Here is a 20605-nt window from a genome sequence, read left to right as displayed (position 1 = left end):
GATGGATCTACTGGCTATGTAGCCCCCATCTGGGTCTGGCAGGTGCACAGTAGGTCACAGCCAGGCAGAAGTCCTCACTGCCAGACTGCTGCTGTGGGTAGAGGGTGAAGGGAACTCTCAGGGCTGCTTTATCAGCCCAGCTTGCACAAGGGGTAGTGTCCCCAGGTACCAATTGGCTGGGCCCCAGAAGCCCCTGAGAGTGAGTAGCCCTAAGCTACTTGGCAGGGCAGTTTTTTGTATTGATGGGGACAGCGCAGGTGCTGGCCCCAGGCTCTAGCCCCTGCCTGGCTGCAGATCCAGGAGGGGCCAGGCATGGCTATTTTGCCCCAAGTGGTACAGTTTTCCCCACACCAAAGTGCATGTCAAGGCATGTGTGCTGAAGCAAAAAGCACCAGCTGAAATTTGCACTGCATCTATTTGAGCTGCTGCAAGCGCATGTGCCTGCATGTGTGGATGCACCCTATAAGGCTAGGGATAAACATTACACATTAATTGGTTTAAATGATCAGAAACTGGTTTAAACCTGTAACACAACAAATGTTCAGTACACATAAGCTAGTTTGAAAATGGCTGAAACCAGTTTGAGATGAACCTAGTTGAATGTAGTATCAGACTTCATTGATTTGTGTCAAACCGGTTTATGCAATGTCTGAGCTAATCAACAGGTAGCTGGTAACATCTCTCCTTGGAATATTTTCTTCCTCAGAAAAAGTTGTTTAAGAAGAGCTTGAATTAATGAGAGCCTTTGTTTTCTGATGGGGTGTTCAATGCAGATAAAGCTGATAAATGATCTATTATCAAGGAGGGGACAGGGAGGTCTCTCTAATAAGAGCATCCTGCTGGGGCCTGGCTATGCCCTCCTCAGCTCAGCATTATGGAAGGAAAGGGAGGGCTGCTCTAGCACCCCGCTCCTCCCCCGAGTTTCTAGCCCGAGCCACTGAAGGCATGTGCCTGGATTTTTTCAGTCCAGAGGGCTTGTGTATATGCTTACAAATGGGTTCAGCCTAGCTAGGTTAGACTACCCTGCAAAGATTAATTGAATTCAGGCTCAGGCTTTTTTAAAGTCTGGCCTTAGCCTAAGTGTTCAATCAACACAACTGCAAGGTTTAATTCTACCTGTTGACAAGTCATTTTGATTAACAGGTAAAGGTTGGTTGCTGAATGTCACTGAACAAGAAACACAAATTTTTTGTTGCAGATTGTGTTCTGTATGTGCTGTCAGAACAAGACTATTGAGCCTTATGCATTTTGGCAACTTGCATTTCTGTGAAACTCAGTAAGGTTTGTTGCTGAGTGTAAAAGGTATATATGCAAGTTATAAAATGTTGAAAAGACAACCCTTTATGAAAGTTCAGCCAGTTATTTACATGGAAATTAAGTTTCAAATTGACAGGTGATGAAAGTAAGCATTTTCTGAACCAGAGCCTAATATAATTCAGTAGAGATTGATTTTAAGTATATATTGCAAAATATCTTTTGAACATTTTATAGGGACAAAAGTGCATATTTACACAATGTCCTCATGTAGTCTTCAAAAATTCTCCTGTAAACCATTTGTCCAGGATGAATAATACTTTTTTTGAAGAAATGATAAATAAATTAATCCTGTGTGTACTTTCAAATATATTTCATCTTCATGGTGAAGAACAAATGAGTTCTCTAAAAATATTGGAAATAATTCTAGAAAAGCAAGTCACAGAAGCCATCTTAACACAAAATAATGTAGCACCATACAGCATGAAAATAGTACACTGCTTTCAGTAAGAGCATAAAATGACTAAGTTCTGTGATGCATGTAAATATTACTGTTTATTTAAAGTTTTGGAGGGAAGTAAATGGATACACATCACGCCTTTAATAGAAATAGAAGAATGATTATGCAAAAATGTTCATAATCATTTCTTCAAATTCTTTTGACAATTGTCCATGTGTATATGTATTTTGTTTGCTATTCACAGATATTTATCCCAGAAAAAAATAGGGTATACTTCTGTACAGATACATAGATTCATAGATATAGGGTCAGAAGGTGTGGTGGGCCAGTAGGGGGCGCTCCTGCGTTGAGCCGCCCACCTCCCTGTGCTCGACCACCTTCCAGGCTCTGAATGCCTCCCTAGGGGCGCCTTATGCTCGGCTGACCCCTCTCCTGGAGCACACTCGCTAGTCTGGGGGTAACGTAGCCGCCACCACCCCGAGAAGGGACTGTCTTGGCCCTGTGTCCTCAGGGAAGCACAAGCCTAATCGTCCGATGGGTACTCAACCTGGTACAGGCACTTTGGGCACTTCCCCAAGTCAGGGGGCAAAAAGTAAAGTCTCCCTTAGTCCGCAGACCTAAGGGGTCTCTTAGGCATAATTTAGACCCACCCCTCAATAAGTCTCCCACACCAGTCAAAAAGGAGAACTTTATTGATTACAAGGGGTAGGGTAAACTAGGGTACAGGTTTGAGCAATACCTTAGGAATCCTAAAGAGCAAACAGTGTGGCTGAGGTAGCCTTTTGATCACACATCTGTGTTACTGCCAGCTAAATATCTAAACAGATTGAGTAGCTTACTCACAAGCATCTTCCAGAGGCTGGTTGCGTTTCCCCTCTGGAGTCTTGGCGTGAGAGAGAGAGCTAGGTTCAGATGGTAAGTCTTCTCTGTCTCCCCTGATTTTCTGCTGCTTCACATCATGGCCGAAGAGAGCGAGCTTCCCTCCTCCCCGCAACCTATGTAGCCCCTGTGACCTCATTCACCTGGTCCAGTGGAAGTCAGCCCCAGTTGGCTGTCAGCCAACCAATTTGAAATACATCACCTGTTACCAGGCAGATTCCAGCTCCCCAGGTAGATGCCCCTCACCCAGGTGGCTGATGCCAGTCACGTAGGCAGAGGGAGCAGGTTTCCCCCCTCCCTCAGGAATGCAGCCAGCTCAGGTTACCTAAAGAGACAGGCTGAGGTGTGAATCCTCTGTGCTAATCTAATCGCATGGTTGCAGCTCAGAGATTTTAGTCATAGTGTCACAGGGCAGAGATTTTGGGGAGAAACAAGGTGGCTTTCTGCCACAGAAGGGACCTAAGTAGATTTTCAAGTCCAGCCCCCCGCCCTGGGCAGGAGTGAATATTGGGCTCATATGACCCCAGCTAGGTAATTCTCAAGACTCTTCTTAAAGACCCCCAAGGTAGAAGCCAGCACCACTTCCCTTGGAACTTGGTTCCAGATCCTAGCCACCCTGACTGAAGTAGTGCCTTCTAATGTCCATCCTGAACCTACTTGCAAACAACTTGTGCCCATTATTCCTTGCTACTTCGGGAGACGTTCAGGGGAACAGGTTCTCTTTCATTCCCTGCTGGTCCCCCCAGTAAGTTTATAGATGGTCAGCAGGTCCCCTCTCAGCCTTCTCTTGTGAAGGCTGAACAGGCTTAGTCCTGTAGCCTCTCCTTGTAGGTCCTGCCCTGTTATCCCCAGATCATGCAAGTGGCCCTCCTCTGGACCCTCTCGATCCCTCCTAAAGTGTGCATGAACATCCCTCCTAAAGTCCGGTACCCAGAACTGGACACAGTATTCCAACTGTGGCCTGACCAGTGTCGCATAGAGGGAGAGAATCACCTCCTTGGCTCTGCTTGTGATGCATCTGTGGATCCATGACAAGGTGTGGTTAGCCTTACTGACCACGTCCTCACATTGGCAGCCCATGTTCATTTTGGAATTGATAATGACGCTAGGATCTCTTTGTGCCACTGTGCTTTTGAGAAGGGAGTTCCCCAGCCTATAGTAGCCTGCATTTGTCAGTATTGAATCCCATCCTATTCTCATTTGCTAACCCCTGTAACCTGTCCAGGTCCAGCTGTATCCTGTCCCCCCTTCTAGTGTGCCCACCTCACCCCAAATCTTGGTGTCACCAGTAAATTTGAACAGGGTGCTTTTCACCCCCTCGTCCAAGTCACTAATAAAGAAATTGAACAGTGAGGGCCTGAGGACCAAGTCTTGGGGGACTCCACTACCCACATCCCTTCAGGCTGAATATGAACCATCCACCACCACTCTCTGGATGCAGCCCCTCAGCCAATTTGCAACCCATCTGACTGTGTAGGCATCAATGCCACAGTCACCTAGATTTTTAATGAGAATGGGGTGGGAGACGGTGTCAAAGGCCTTTCTGAAGTTCAGAAAGAGTACATCCACCTCAACACCTGTGTCGAATGACTTTGTGACCTGATTGTAGAAGGCAATCAGACTGGTCTGACAGGACCTGCCCCTAATGAACCCATGCTGGTTGTCCCTGAGCATCATCCCCACTGCTGGTTCTTCACAGATGTGCTCCTGGATAATCTTCTCAAAGAGCTTCCCCAGGATTGAAGTAAGACTAATGGACCTACAGTTGCCTGGGTCCTCCCTCCTCCCTTTATTAAAAATGGGGACTACATTGGCCTTCTTCTAGTCATCTGGCACCTGGTCAGAGTACCACGAGTGCTCGTAAAGCCAGGTCCCCTCAATAACCCTTGCCAATTCCCTCAGAACCCTGGAGTGGAGAGCATCTGGACCTGCTGACTTGAACACATCCATCCCCTCCAGAAGTAAATAGTTACACAGAATAGTAAATCAGGCTATAATAAAGATTTCCTTAATAGAGAAATAAAATTAATGACGTGGCAAAATGCCATTTCAGGCAGAAATCGAAATGGTTCACAAATCTTAAATCATCCAATCAAGAAATTATGATATATGAGTGTATTTCATCCAAGAGAACCTAAGTGACCAAATAAATGGTAATAGATGATTTTTTTTTGTGAATAGTAAATACTTATGTTACTAATGCAGTTAATGAGAAATCATAAACTAAAAATTGTTTACATAAGTGATTTATAATTTTGCTGAAAAATATATTCCTACACATTTATACCTGTTTGCAGATAATTTACCAACTAGTTTCATTTGATTGTGACTATAAGATGTGATTTTTACAACATTAAAGTCAATGGGGCTTTTCCTATTTCATTTAATAGGAACAGGATTAAACACTTTATGGGAGGATATTGAGCATGTCGAAATCAGTCTGTTTCTGCTGATTTTGATAACGCTGTGCTTATTAATGTCAACTGTAGATATCCTCTCACATGCTTAGTCATAGTGAAAAACTGAGGTGCTCTGTTGGGAGAAGACTAAATGAGTAAGTATAATAGGATGTTGTTACACTGTAACTTAAATACATGCTAAGGCCCCTTAAACCAGGAGTGTCCACGAGTTGGGGCAGAAAAGTACATCCCAGGATCTCTGAGCAGCTTAAAGATAATCCTTGATGGAAGATGATGATCTTTAACTGGTTTTTGGACAGCCCATGTTGAAGTCACAGGCACAAAACCAGTTAGGATCAGTACTCCAGTATCCCAGGAGGCATTTCTCCTAGTTGCTCTATCTTCCCCCACAGTGATAGCAGGGGCAGGAGCACCTAAAGGTAATCCTCCCTCCCACTTCCCTTCAGATCTCCTCCCTGATCATGGACTCCCCTTATTCTCTCCCAGCCCTCACAGCTCACGCACACACCCTATGCCCCACATCTCACCCAGTGCTATCCCAGGGGAACAAACGAGGAAAGGGAACCTGCCTGCAAAGCCACTGCTGCTAGGGTTCCACTGCTCTAATGACTGAACCCGACCCAGAAAGCAGCACTGGAACGCAGGTTCCCCTTCCCTGCTTGCTCCTCTGGGAACTTCAAGGGAGACTAGCAGGGATCTGGGTTCTGAGGAAGGAGCAGGCCTGCTCCAGGGGTATGGGGAGGGTGGTGTAGTGGATCCAATCTTGGCTGGTGGATGTAGATGGTGTTCTCCTGCCCTGTGAGCCTGGATTGGGCCCTCTGTTTTGCCTACCCACCTCCCAGATCAGGCCAGTCCCTCTTGGCATCCCAGATTCCTGATCACTACCCCCAATGCTGTCCCAGAGGAGCAAGTGGGGAAAAGGAACCTAGCCAACACTGTTCTATGGGCTGGCAGGTGGGTTCCTCCCATCCCTGTTTTCTTCTCCAAGGGCAGGGGAGATGGAAGAATTCTTGAGGGGCACAGCGAGGTCTGAGGGGATGGGAGGACAGCAGTGGCCCCAAAGTGGGCCAGTGGAGGTGTGGCAGGATTGATCTAGGCAGTGGGGCAGTGGGGATCCATCCGGGGCAGGCAGGAGCTGGCGGGTCCAGTGCAGTCCTGACAGTCCCCAGTTTCCTGCAATCTGGACCACCTCCTCTGCTGCAGGTGAGCATGGCTGGCATGGAACCAACTTGGCTCCTAGCCACACCCCTGTTTACCAAGTATTCAGAACAAAAATTAGCCCAAACAGTAGAAAGTTTTTTCCACCTGCACCATCTATGACCACAATTCCCCCCCACAATTTTGATATAAAAAGTATGGCCAAGACCATGTTGACCTCTAACATTTATAGAATTTTTGATGGCGTCTTACACAATATTATCATTATCAGGCACTTTTTACAATGCCATGTTCATATAGATATTACATTTTCTTAATAATATAAAATAAATTATAAGGAGCCTCTGAGAAATGTTTTCTCTTACTCCCAGCTTGGGTAAGTGAACTTGTGTGAGTTCATGAAAGACCAATGAAAAGCTGAACAAGTGTAAGGCCTTGTGCCTTTGAATCTAATCATTATATGCCTAAGGAAAACAGGCACATGGAAATGTACGTTATGCCAGGTTTTGAATTTAACATTTTTTCATTAAATTACAGGTTGGAAATATGTCTACAATTCATATTGTATTCTTACATTTATCCTGCTGAGATGCAATCCATTTATGGCATGTTTGCCTTTCTACTGGCCATAGTAATGTATATTCACTCACCAATGTTATTTACTTCTTCCTTTTAGGGGCCGATGTTATCAATTTTGATGGCCATGTTGTGTTGCCGTACAGATTCAGGAACAAGAAAATGAAAACCCTGAAAGATGTCATCTCTCTGAAATTCAAAACCTCTGAGAGTGAAGGTGTAATTTTCCACGGAGAAGGGCAACAAGGAGACTATATTACCCTGGAACTCAAAAAAGCCAAGCTTGTCCTTAACTTAAATTTAGGTATGCTTTTTATGCTTTGATTATCGGGACTTTTAAAAAAATATATTTATGTACAAAATTTGCAGTCAAACACCATTATACTTTCCCTCTTTTCTCCTTTTTTGCAGCAACATTTTATGCAGAATCATACAAATAGATCATCACTTATGTATGTTGACCCCTGTGCTGCATTTTGTTTTTAACTGAGCACAGATTATTTCATATTTTATATAGGAAATATCAATAATATGACAGTAAAGTCTCACAGAAACAGGATTAAATTGTTTTCACTGCCACTAGACATTTCTTGTACACAGAAATGTCAAGGTAATTTTGTATTGGCTCAGGGTACAAGGTATTCTGGGCAGCTCTGTATAGATTCATTTTTTGTAAAAGTAATTACAGTAGAAACAAGTGGCTGTGGGAGCCAGGGAGATGATCAGAGGTATTAGGGAAAAAGGTAAATGAGTTTAGAAATACCATGAGGAGCTGCAGATAAAACAGTGAGGACCTTGGAAACCATGGGTCAATGCCAAGCTGAAGGCTGAGGAGCTTGCTTTGGGGAAAGACTAGCCCAAGGAGAGGCAGTGAGGACTTCGGTTGGCAAGCACCTAAAAGAAAATCCTGGCCTCCATTGAAATCAAAAGCAAAACACTCATTGATCCCACTGAGATGAGATTTTTTATCTTGGATGTCCAAAGGATTTTCACATTTCTCTGTAAAGAAGAAAAAAGGGAGAGTTCCTCAGTCTCAATAATCCAATTCCTAACCTTAGTGTGAAAACCTGGAACTATAATATTGCTTGGTTAGAGAAGCTTTTTTCTACTTGGAGTCACTATTTTTATTAGCTTTGAGGTATGGAAATGTGTAGCTTGGCTCTTGTACAGTACTTGTTGAAAAATCTAATGTATACCTAATTTGAGGCCATGATTTAAGGAAACATAGGATGTATCTACACGTAAAATTAAGGCAACACAAACTCTGAAGCAGTTCATACTGGAGTCAACTGCTCCCAGGCAGTGTCTACACACGTGCCTGGAACTGCAGCAATTTGAGCTGTGGCAAATCAAGTGCAGTTTACGCCCCTGGTCACCATCTACACATGCGTTTCTGTGCAGCAAAGTACACCACTGTAAAATAGTATTGTCCCTGACAGTACTATCCTACAGTGGCATTAGTTAGTTTACTGTGCCCTAATACTGGCACATGCATAGTCAGTGATACTTTACTGCGAAGCTAATCAGTCCACTGTGCAGTTAACCGCATATGTAGATGCACCCACAAAGTTGTAAAGTTAAGAAGTTTAGGTAATGTTAGTGAATCTGAGAACTAGTGAGCCTAAAACAGAAACATGGTCTGACTGTGTCTAGTAGCCTCATTAAGGGGCTGTCTATATATTGGTTAATAAGCATTGTCCTCTTCCTCTAGCTGTATAAGCAAGTTGCAGAATAGACTGAGTTGTATCAGCTCATATTAGAGACAAAATACATCTCTAGTCTGGGATTTTTCTTTAAATAAATGTAATTCAAAACTGCATTTTCATGTAACTTTTCATTACTTTTCTTGCAGTCATGTGAACAGTAAATTGTTGTATTCATGTATTATTTACAATGAATAGCAATTATTTCCACTAGCATTTTCTTTTCTCCCCCTTTTTGAAAAATCAGCAATGTGGGCAGATGCTGATGAGGATAGAACATCTTGCTTCAGCACTAATCTATTTTAAACAATTTTTATGGAAATTATAACCCACTCATTTCCTGTTTTATAATATATCCCAGTTCAGTCAGCCTACTTAATATGCAGCTGCTACCATACTTCAGCTTAGTGAGGGTGTAATTAAATGATTTTGGGTCCCAGTGTTCAGAAGAGCCTTCTAAGACTCAAAACTGAATACCAGAGATACTTGATGCTGAGGAATTTTCAGTTCCATAAATTTGGATTTTGCTTCATTCAAACCATGGAATATTCCCAGGGCACCACAAACCTAATACTGGAACTAATTTATAAACTATTGTGGAAGTAGTTATTACCAAGTGGGCATGTCTACACATGCAATTAATGCAAAGCAATAAACTCTGGATTTTATTGCTCCCAGGTGTGCTGTTTGAATGTGCGCCTGGGAGCAATATATTCCAGAGTTTATTGCCGCTTGAATGTGCACCCAGGCGCATAGCACATTGACCTGGGTTACAGCAGCCCCAGCTGGCAGAGTCCTCAGATGGTCAGCCTGCTAGCCCAGGGCTGCTCCCCATGGCTCAGTTTGCTGTGGAGGGGCTGACTAGGGAACAGGGTGCTTCAGTGTGAAGCTAGCTAGCAGGCAAACCCCACACTGAAGCACCCTTATGCCCCAACCAGCTGGGGCATTACCTACACATGCGCTTCTGTAGAATTTTTTACTCCACAGCAAGATAGCATTTGTATTACCTTCCCTCACTGCAGTACAAGTACTATTCTATTCTGCTATGGAGTGAATTAATTTACTCTAGCCTGAGAGGGGTGCCCATATAGATGCCAAGATGGTTACTGTGCAACTAATTAGTCTACTGCGCAGTAAATGTCTAGTGTAGATGCACCCAATACATACATATCTACACCAAAGATATGCAGCATGTTCTATGTTTCACAATAGGACAAAAGTTGTTTTCCTAAATTATATTTAGTGTAGTTACTCCTGCTGCTTTTCTCATCCACTCTATATTAGGTAGCAACCAGTATGGCTCAATTTATGGCCACACCTCTGTGATGACAGGCAGCCTCTTGGATGACCACCACTGGCACTCCATTGTCATAGAACGTCATGGGAGGAACATCAATCTCACACTGGACAGACACATCCAGCATTTCAGAACCAATGGGGAATTTGATTACCTGGACTTGGACTATGAGGTAAACAGAGAGTTTGTTAGTTCTCATTCCAAGTTGACTCTTGGAGCAAAACCAAATAGGGTAGAAGAAAAAAAAGCAGTATAATATAAGATTATTTTACTACATTCTATAGCACTAAAACAAATGAAAGCCTTTGTTAATATAATTCCCTCAAATTTCTTCCAAGGTATATGATTCTCTTAGTTTATTAATTCAGTTATGCCAGTCATCTACTAGCTCCTAAGTCTGGCAATTATTACTGCCTTCTATTAAACTCATCTCATACTGCTGCCCAATTTATTTTTATAGGATACTATAGTGTTTACTGTACTTCACAAGTATTGTGTGTATTGTTTTTAAAATATATTTAAGTGCTTCCACATTGCATTGAGTACTTTAAACAATAAGTAAATATGCTTAATGGAAAATGCAAATATTTCCAAGACTTTTCCTTATGGAAATAAATGTTATTTTGAGTAAAGTATGCACTTAAGAAAGTTTAAACATTAAAGGAGTAAAAAATTGGAAATCCCACTTAAGCGAAGTAGCTGTTTTATTAAAACAGATGTCCATAAATGTTTTTGTTTTTGTAACTGTCCAGTTCTAATGAATAAGTTAATATTACCTCATAATTAGAATTTAAAGGGTATTAAATATTTAAATCAAACCTCTATGTGGAAGATACTATTAACATTTTTTTTCAGGTAGGTGTACTGAAATGCATTTAGTTTAAATGACTTGATTAAGGCTTCATAACAAGGAAGAAGAACAGCTGAGAAGAGACTGATTCTGACTTCCAGACTAAGTAGAGAAAGTTTGTGGCAGGGCACCTTTGGTGCCTGCCACTTTAAATGTTTGAGAAGGCAGCAGAGCCAATGAGGGGGGCACGTGACAATCAGGAGACCACCTAATTGGAGGAGGGCTGGGCAACCTCAGTTTAAACAGAAGCCTTAGGAGCTGAGCTGGTAGTTACTGCCAGGAGCTGAAGGATAAACATTGCCCAGCCAGTGAACTGCTGCTCCCAGAACACCTGGAGGTCAGGGTAGGAACTATGGGGGTGCAGGAGGTTTCTGGTCCTGGGGCATGACCTAAAACTACACCCTGCTGGGGTTGGATAGTATGGTGGGGCTGCCTGTGATGGGGCAGTCTCCAGGAAGTGACATACCTATGCCTCCCTACTGAAAGGTGAGTATGGGACACTGGAAAGCCACAGCCTCCACTGCCATGTGGGTGACCCTATGGAGGGCTGAAATGGTGGGACAGATGGAGCATCTGATTGGAACCCAGGGGGGTCCCCCATGTGCTCAGTGGACATGGAAGTGGACTAGAAGTACTTCTGGTCCACTTCTGGGTCTGCCATAGTTTCATAGTTTCATAGTAGCTAGAGTCGGAAGGGACCTAGGTAGATCATCTAGTCCGACCCCCTGCCTTAGCAGGAAAGAGCACCGGGGTCAGATGACCCCGGCAAGGTGCTCATCTAACTTCCTTTTAAAAATCCCCAGGCTCGGAGCCTGCACCACTTCCCCTGGAAGCTGGTTCCAGGCCCTAGCCACCCTGACTGTGAAGTAGCGCCTCCTAATATCTAATCTAAACTTACCCTCCGCCAGTTTGTGACCGTTATTCCTGGTCACTCCTGGCAGCGCACGGGGGAACAGGGACTCCCCCAATACCTGCTGATCCCCCCTGACCAGTTTGTAGCAGGCCACAAGGTCCCCCCTTAGCCTTCTCTTGTGGAGGCTAAACAGGTTCAGGTCCCGTAGCCTATCCTCATAAGGCCTGCCCTGCTGACCCCTGATCATACGAGTGGCCCTCCTCTGAACTCTTTCCATATTGTCCACGTCCCTCTTGAAGTGTGGCGCCCAGAACTGGACGCAGTACTCCAGCTGCGGCCTGACCAGTGCCGCATAGAGGGGGAGGATCACCTCCCTGGACCTGCTCGAGATGCATCTGTGGATGCATGATAGGGTACGATTGGCCTTCTTGACTGCCTCCCCACACTGCCGGCCCATGTTCATCGTGGAGTCAATGACGACTCCAAGATCCTTTTCCGTCTCCGTGCTGGCAAGAGGAGAGTTCCCCAACCTGTAAGTGTGGTGCCGGTTCTTCCTCCCCATGTGCAACACCTTGCACTTATCAGTGTTAAACCCCATCCTATTCTCATCCGCCCACCGTTGCAACCTGTCAAGGTCAGCTTGTAGCCTATTGCACCCTTCTAGTGCACCCACATCCCCCCACATCTTAGTGTCATCAGCAAACTTGAACAGGGTGCTTTCTACCCCCTCATCCAAGTCACTGATGAAGATGTTGAACAGTGCAGGCCCGAGGACCGAGCCCTGCGGAACCCCACTGCCCACATCCTTCCAGGTCGAGAAGAACCCATCCACTACCACCCTCTGGGTGCGGCCCTCCAACCAGTTGGCGACCCATTTGACCGTGTGGGCATCGACACCACAGTCTCTCAGCTTTTTGATGAGGACAGGGTGAGAGACAGTGTCGAAAGCCTTCCGGAAGTCCAAAAAGACTACATCCACAGCAACCCCTGCGTCTAATGATTTGGTGACCTGATCGTAAAAGGCCACCAGGTTGGTCTGACAAGACCTGCCACTGATAAACCCATGTTGGTTGCCCCTGAGCATGCATTCCCCCGCAAGGCCCTCCTGGATGTGTGCCAGGATAATTTTTTCAAAGAGCTTACCCGGGATTGAGGTCAGACTAACTGGCCTGTAATTTCCCGGGTCCTCTTTTTTTCCCTTTTTGAAGATAGGGACCACATTGGCCCTCTTCCAGTCCTCCGGCACCTCGCCAGAGCACCACGAGTGCTCATAGAGCCGTGCCAGGGGTCCCGCAATGACCTCAGCCAGTTCCTGTAGAACCCTAGGGTGAAGATCGTCCGGACCAGCGGACTTGAACACGTCCAGCTTCTCCAGAAGTACCCTAACTAACTCCTCGCTAACCCTTGGCCCAGGCGTGTCTCTCTCGGGGCCCGAGGGGGGCCCAGCAGGGAGGTGGCTGAACTGGTCCCTACTTAGGAAGACAGAGGCAAAGAAATCGTTAAATATGTTAGCTTTGTCATCTGGCGTGATGACTAAGTTGCCCATCGTGTCCTGCAGGGGCCCCACATTACCCGGGACCCTCTTTTTACCCCCTATGTATTTGAAGAAGGACTTCTTATTGTCCTTAATCCGGGAAGCTAGTCCTATCTCCAACTCTGCCTTGGCCCTCCTGACTGCCCCCCTACATCCTCGGGCGACTATAACATAGTCCTTCTTGGCGATGACCCCATCTCTCCATTGGGTATATGCCTCCCTTTTAGCAAGGAGACATTCCCGGATGCTCTTAGTGAGCCATGGGGGTTTATGTGCCCTCCTGCTCCCTTTTACCCTTGTTGGGATTACCTCCCTTTGGGCATGGAGGATCGTCTCCTTAAGGAGCAACCACTCACCTTCGACATCTGATTCCCTTCCCCTCTGGGTCCTCAGCGCTTCCCCAACTATCCTCCTTAGCTTGTTGAAGTCAGCCCTCCTAAAGTCTAGGGCTGTTGCCTTGCTGCAGCCCTTTGCCACCTTACGCTGGATGGTGAATTCCAGCAAGCGATGATCACTGTCTCCCAGGTGGCCCATCACCCGCAGCCCCCTCACCAGGTCATCACCCGTGGCCAGCACTAGGTCCAACAAGGCGTCTCCCCTGGTGGGACTGTGCACCTCCTGGGTTAGATGGAGGTCCTGCAGTCTGGCTAAGAACCGACGTGAGCGATCAGACTTGGCTGACTGCTCCTCCCAGCAGATGTCTGGGAAGTTTAGGTCCCCCATGATGACCACATCCTTAGCCCTCACTGCCTCTGTAAGCTGACCTAAGAATTCCAGGTCGAGCTCTTCTCCCTGGTTGGGAGGTCTATAGTAGACTCCCACCGTTAAGTCTCTCTCCCCTGGACTGCCTTTTACTCTAACCCAGAGCACCTCAGAGTGCCCCCCCTCTACCCCCATGCTAATTAACGAGGAAGTATATTCCTCCTTGATGTAGAGTGCTACTCCTCCACCTTTCCTTCCTATCCTGTCCTTCCTGTATAGCCTATAGCCCTTGACACTCACCGCCCAGTCATGCGATGAGTCCCACCACGTTTCTGTGATCCCTACTATGTCAGGGCTGGTGACAGCTAGGAGGAGGGCGAGTTCCTCCTGCTTCTTCCCCATACTTCGAGCATTCGTGTAGAGGCATTTGAGGCCTTCAGCGGTTGTGCCCACTGACCCCCTAGTCTCAGCAATGCCCCGTCCCCTATCGCTTACCTGTTTCTCCGTTTTGACCATTGGTCTGGGCTCGCTGGCTGTTGCTGGGCCTGGTATGTCATCGTCTCCTCCGCCCTCATCTTCCCCCTCCCCCGACGAGCCTAGTTTAAAGCCCGCCGAAGGAGGTTCACCAACCTGGAAGAGAACACACGCTTACCTTTAGGGGAAAGGTGGAGCCCATCCCATCCCAGCATGTCTCTCATCACGATGTGCCGGTCATGGCTGAGGAAGCCAAAGCCCGCCTCGAAGCACCATTCCTGTAGCCTCCAGTTGGTCTCCGCAATGCACATCTCGTGACGTCTGCCGCGTCCGCTCACTGGCAGGATGGAAGAGAAGACCGCCTGTGCGCCCATCTCCCTCAGCACGCCTCCCAGAGCATGGTAGTCCTCCATCAGGCGATCAGGGGCTCTCCTGGCCGCATCGTTAGTACCCACATGGACAAGGACCATGGGGTAATAATCGGAGGGCTGGATGATGGACTGGAGCATCCCCTTCACATCCTGAATCTTCGCTCCGGGCAGGCAGTATACCTCACGTGCTGAGGGATCCTGGCGACAGATGGGGCCCTCCGTACCTCTCAGGATGGAGTCACCAATCACGATGACGCGACGCTTCCTCCTCTTAGGCCTCTTGACTCCCGCCGCCCGCACAGGACATTGTGTGCACAAAGTCTCCTCCCTGGAATCTTCCACTGCTCCCTCCTCCTCCAGGGCTGCCAGGACCTCATATCTGTTCTCCAGATGGACAGGAGGAACTGGTGCCGCAACATGGTTAATAGCTCTGGCGCGGGAGACTGTCTGCCACTCAGCGGTGGAGGGCTCATCCCGGTCTGCCCTCTCCTCTGTTGTATCACCCTGCAGAGAAAGAAAATACCTATCAATTTCCTCCTCTGCCTCACGGATTCCCCTCAGCCTGCTAACCTCCTCCAGGAGCTCCTGCACCCGCTCCTCCAGGGTCCTAAGGCGGATACCTACAGGACAGGTGCAGGAGTCCCCAGTCCCTGCCCCCCCAGACCTTGCCAGGCAGTTCCCGCAGGCCAGGGGGTTGGAGGACGGCAGCCCCCCCGAGGGCTCTGTCTGGGTGGAGGCCTCGGACAAGCCCCGGGAAGGCCGCGCCCCCCGGGCAGGGGCCCTGGCAGAACTCCGTGTCGACACCATCGCAGGAGTTGCTGCCCTTACTAGCAGAGCAGGGGTCAGCCTCTGGGCCCCGCCTGTTCGCCCGCCGGCGCGAACGCCGCCGCAAACGCCGGCGCGCTCTTACAGACCGCGCCTGTTTGCGCGCTCTGTTCGCGCGGCTCGGGAGCGCGGCTCCCTACCGGCTCAGCTAAGAGGGACCCGGGGGGCTTCCCCTCCGGATCCGGCTCAGCTGCGCCGGCCCCTCAGTCCCTCAGCCCCACTTACCTTAGGGGGATCAGCTGCTGCTGGCCCCTCAGCTGCTCCGCTCGCCGCCGCCGCTTCTACTACTGCACTCTCCTCCGCTCCGGGTCCAGAAAGGAGGCACACGTGTGGGAAGGACACACGTGCGCCTGAGTCCCTCTTCTCCCCGCTGCCCCTGACCTCCAAGTGGCGGAAGCTACGTCAAACCGCCGTTTATAAAGGAGGCGGTTTGAATTACCCGCCGCTGCCTTACCCACCAATCAGGCGCTCCGGTGTCACCGGAAGTGCCTGTCAATGATCCCGCCCCCTGAGCACCCCCACTGGGGAGGATCTGGTGAGACTGGAGCCTGCTCCCCTAGGCTAGTCCCGGGGGCACTCCCTGGCTTGGGGGACAACCCCCTAGCCCTCACCTGTTTGCGCGCTCTGTTCGCGCGGCTCGGGAGCGCGGCTCCCTACCGGCTCAGCTAAGAGGGACCCGGGGGGCTTCCCCTCCGGATCCGGCTCAGCTGCGCCGGCCCCTCAGTCCCTCAGCCCCACTTACCTTAGGGGGATCAGCTGCTGCTGGCCCCTCAGCTGCTCCGCTCGCCGCCGCCGCTTCTACTACTGCACTCTCCTCCGCTCCGGGTCCAGAAAGGAGGCACACGTGTGGGAAGGACACACGTGCGCCTGAGTCCCTCTTCTCCCCGCTGCCCCTGACCTCCAAGTGCCATAGTGCGGGGGGACACCCCTTGCCACCTCCTTGCTCCGCGACTGGTGCCTCCTGTGTCTGGGGGGACACCTGGGATTCCCCCTGTGGCTGATCACTGAACTGGTGGGGTGTGTGGGGGGTGTCCCCCATGTGCTCGGCAACAGACCCAGAAGTGGACCAGAAGTTCTTCTGGTCCACTTACAGGTCCACTGCTAAGCGTTCAGGGGACCTCCCCACACTCCTGTGGGATGCTTCATCCATCCCACCATCTCAGTGTCCATAAACCACTTCCAGTCCACTTCTGGGTCTGCTGCCAAACACGTGGGGAACCCCCCCCCCACACCCCCCACCGGCTCAGCCTGGTAACTCAAGGTATGTAAAAAAAACATATAAAGCTGTGTCTATGGCTGAATCACTGATTCTCTGAATTGGAATGTAATCTTTGGATTCAGATTCGGCCAAATCAAATCGGGCCAGTTACCCAAATTAGTGAATCAAATCACTGTCCCCTGAATTGGGCTGGATCCGAATCCGAATCGAATACTGCCCACTTCACGCACCCCTAACAGGCACCTGTGAGGCCCAAAGGGTGCAAGGCCCAGAGGCCCCAGTGACGGGTGGAGTAGAGATCCCAGTTAGGAGACATGTGGCCTAGGCACATCTAAGGACATCCGAGGCCAAGTTTGGGCCAGAGGCTGGGCCACACTTTGTCTGAGAATTACTGAGGCCAAATTTGGGCCAGAGACTGAATGTGGCCCAGCAATGGGGAGTTGAAAGTCATTTTGAATGCCATCTGGTATCCAAAATGCCTACCATGGTAAGTGGTATAAAGGCAGGCCATCATTCTGGATGCTTACCATGGGACATGGTATAAAGGGAGGTCAGAGCAGTGTATTATGCCTTTGGCATCAGGACATCAAATGGGTTATACTCCCACCTAGAAAAAACTTGTTTACTTCCAAAAAAGGTGTGGCAGATGAGTCAGGTGGGTGGGTTAAAGTAGTGACTGGCCCCAAGATGACCTCCTGTCGCACAGTCAAAAAGCCTGAGGTAGAATTGATTTAATTTTCACAGGTTTCTCTAAGATGCATAGATTGGATCAATAATAAACTGAACTCATGTTCACTGATCAGTTGGGAAAAGCAGCCATAAGCCTGCACTGGCCCATGCCAGAAGGCTGGGAGTACTAGAGCACACCTCCCAGCCTGCCAGCCATTGCTGAGACCAATGACACCCAGCCAAGTAAGAGCCACCCCTAATTTACAGCCCAGCACAGGCCCCCACCCCATTGATGCACCCCTGCAAGGAAGAAAAGGAGCCTCTCATCTAGATGCCGGCCCCTGAAGCCAGGAGTCTGCCCACATAGGTATGTCTTGCCACAGAGCTAGAGTGAGATTTCCGCCCCCTTGCCCCTCTCCTATGTAGTTGGGCCACACCCAAGTATCTGCCCATGTGTGGGGAGCCCCATGCTTCAGAGGGTTTCCCTTGCCCTAGCTTGGGGTCCCCAAAATCCTGGTCTCCCACCAGAAGGGGTAGGGCTGAGCCATGGCCCAACTGTGCAGGGGATGGGGTGGGCAGGAATCCTCCTCTGCTCCCACCATAGGGCAGATCAGGGCTCAAAGGACCCCAGGCCAGGAGGTTGTATTCCCCCAGCTCCTGTCCTCCCACCACCACATTGCTCCACGGAACTGACAAGTGCAGACAGGATGCAGTGTTGGGCTACAGTAGTGGAGTGTAAGTCATGTTCCTGTGAGAGGAGGCTAGTGGGAACTGCATAGTATCTTGGGATGCCATGGAGACTATGAGGTGTAACTTGTGTTGGCAGGGGATCTGGGACAGAAATTTAATCGACTGGTCTAATCTAAAGTGATTCAATCTAATACTACACCCATCCAGGTCTATCCTAAATGAGGTTCAGGCATTTGGAAAGTGGCCTGTGTATACTAAACTTCTGTTCTGCTATAGGTTGAGACTGTTTTCTGATCACTTGCACCAGTTTATGTATAACTTCTGCCCCCAACTCCAGTGTCTTGATTTTAGAAACTAGAATATGCTTCTTCGAAAAGGTAGAGAGAGAATCCAGGAGTGCCTTTACACATGCAGGATGCCTGCTCCAACATGTTCTAATTAGAACTTCAGAACAGACTCAATTAATCACATCTGCTGGAGCGTGCTACTTAGCATGCTCCAGCAGCCTCAGCATCATGTGTATTCAGTATCCCTATGCTTCAGGATGGTGGTGGGGGCACTTTAACTAAAGCTCATTTGATGAGATTTAGTTAAAGTGCCCATGCCACCATTTTGAAGTGTGGTATGCTGAATTCACAAGACACTACAGGTGCTTTTATCAGAGCCGCTCCCAAGAGTGGCTCTAATTAAAGTACCCCTCCCCCCCCCCCCCCCCACACACACACAACTCCAGAGCATGTGTAAAGATACCTCAATTAATTAGAGCAGCTCCCAAGAGCCACTGTAATTAAAGTGTTCCCTTTCTCCCACCCCCCCAAAACTCTGGAGCATGTATCAAGGTGCCCCCATAGACCTGACTTCCTGTCCTGTCCCACAGATTTACCAGTATCAATCCTCTAAGTTACATACCACTTTTAGTAGGCATGAGGCTCCTTATCTTTGTTGCAAGTTACATGAGTGCATTCAAAAGGAGAATATACTCTCTGTTAGTTACAGTAGCACATACAAATGTCAGTGGCTAGCCCAGAGCTGCCTAGTTCCTTCCTATCCCATTAACACTGTCTTTTCAGTGCCTGGTTTCTATAGACTACATTTAAATATGTTGCCTTTTTGATATATTAATCATAGATGATAAAGCCCAGGGAATCAAAACAGTGTTTCAAACAGAAAAATTAACTTTTAGGTTTCTCTCTTTTCAGAAGAGATAAGCAAGAAAAAGAAATAAATGGACATTAGTTCTGATTACGCTTTTAAGGAAATAAAATCCTTCAGGTCTTAGTCTATCATAGTGTTTGATTGTCTGCTATTTTCCTTTCCTTTTTCTTTTTTTCCCCTCCTACTGCTGTGTCCAAGTGTATTAATGCTGTCGTATTAAGATATGTTTTGCAACAAAAAAAAAATTAAGCTCTTGATCCTCAGGTGGTATAAACTGATACAGGCTCATTGAAGAGCTATGTCAATTCATAGTAACTGAGGATATGGCCACATGGTTATATTAGGTAGTGCATGTGATCGATTTTTAGTGTCTTTTGTTTGTTAGTTCTAGTATTTAAGAAAAAATAAAGTATTGAATGATAACTGAAGTACTAAAAAGCCTTCCTCTGAGAGATAAAGTGATATGTCAGAAGCATTTTAATAGAAAGTACTTCCCTTGAGCTGCCTTTTCCAGCCCTCAGTAATAACCACTAGAATTAACAATGGATGGATGATGTTTTAAAGCTTGGATCTGGAAAACTGTAGAGGCAGAATGCAAGAAGAAGTCTTTGTGAGAATTCTTGGGAGGGAGAAGTTTGGTTTCATTACTATTTATGCCATTTTTTTTTATATAAATACTTAACATAGATTGAAGAGATTAATCTCATGAGGGCCTTGTTCTTCACCTTCCAACCATAAAATATTATTGTAACCATAGACCATTTATTCATTTCATTTTAAACATTTTTGGAAAGACCTATAAGTGGATAAAGGCTCTGTAGACTGACAGAGGTGAACCTCTTGCAGATATGAGCATTTTTAACATAATGTATTGCATGTGGGTTTTTTTCAATTTTTTTCACAGTACTAAAGACACAGACTATATTGGTACACTAAGCTATGAAATTCAGGACTAAATATTCTTGGTTTTGTTCTGGAATAGGAGTCAGGCAAAGTTACTACCGTCTTCATTTACAATATTGATTTAACCTAATAAATCTTGTGCCCTTGTACCTTCTCTTGTAACCCATAACATCCTGACCATAAAGGCAGGGGGCAGGGGTGGTTCCAAGTAATGACCGAGTATTATATTTATTTCCACTACTGGATGCTAGGAAAAAAAAATCTGCAGGATGCTTCCACTTTACCTGCTCAGTATCTGAAAAATCTAAATTTGAAGTCAGGTCAGGTTCACCTGCTACCATAATTTACAGTAGATGGTGAGACGAGCAACTCCCCATGCCACATCCATCACCAACCTGCCTCTGTCCTGGGCAACCTGTATACCTTTTTCCACCATCTCCCACTGTGTGGGCCTTGGCATCTGGGCCCCTTCTCTAGACCACTCTCTGCCCCATAGTGGGCCACTACTCTATCTCTCATCTCACCCCTCATCTGTGGTCCCTGCTACATTAGTGACTTTTGGCTGATGTGGCCCTGGACCCAGGTTGGGCTAGTCAGGGCACCAGGCTGTCTG

General features: G+C 47.5%; 1 protein-coding gene across 1 annotated transcript in view; it reads left to right on the top strand.

The window, feature by feature from the left end:
* CNTNAP2 (contactin associated protein 2) overlaps positions 1-20605 on the top strand; it is a 1889175-nt gene that overhangs the window by 894329 nt on the left and 974241 nt on the right. Inside the window, exons 5-6 of the mRNA XM_090049982.1 lie at positions 6848-7051; positions 9735-9919. Of these exons, the coding sequence (XP_089906108.1) occupies positions 6848-7051; positions 9735-9919 (389 nt within the window). The remainder of the gene's footprint in view (positions 1-6847; positions 7052-9734; positions 9920-20605) is intronic.

This window comes from Crocodylus siamensis, chromosome 5 (assembly GCF_052110815.1).
Source record: "Crocodylus siamensis isolate JL-2025a chromosome 5, ASM5211081v1, whole genome shotgun sequence".
Taxonomy (NCBI): domain Eukaryota; kingdom Metazoa; phylum Chordata; order Crocodylia; family Crocodylidae; genus Crocodylus; species Crocodylus siamensis.
This window is presented reverse-complemented; position numbering and strand designations above follow the sequence as displayed.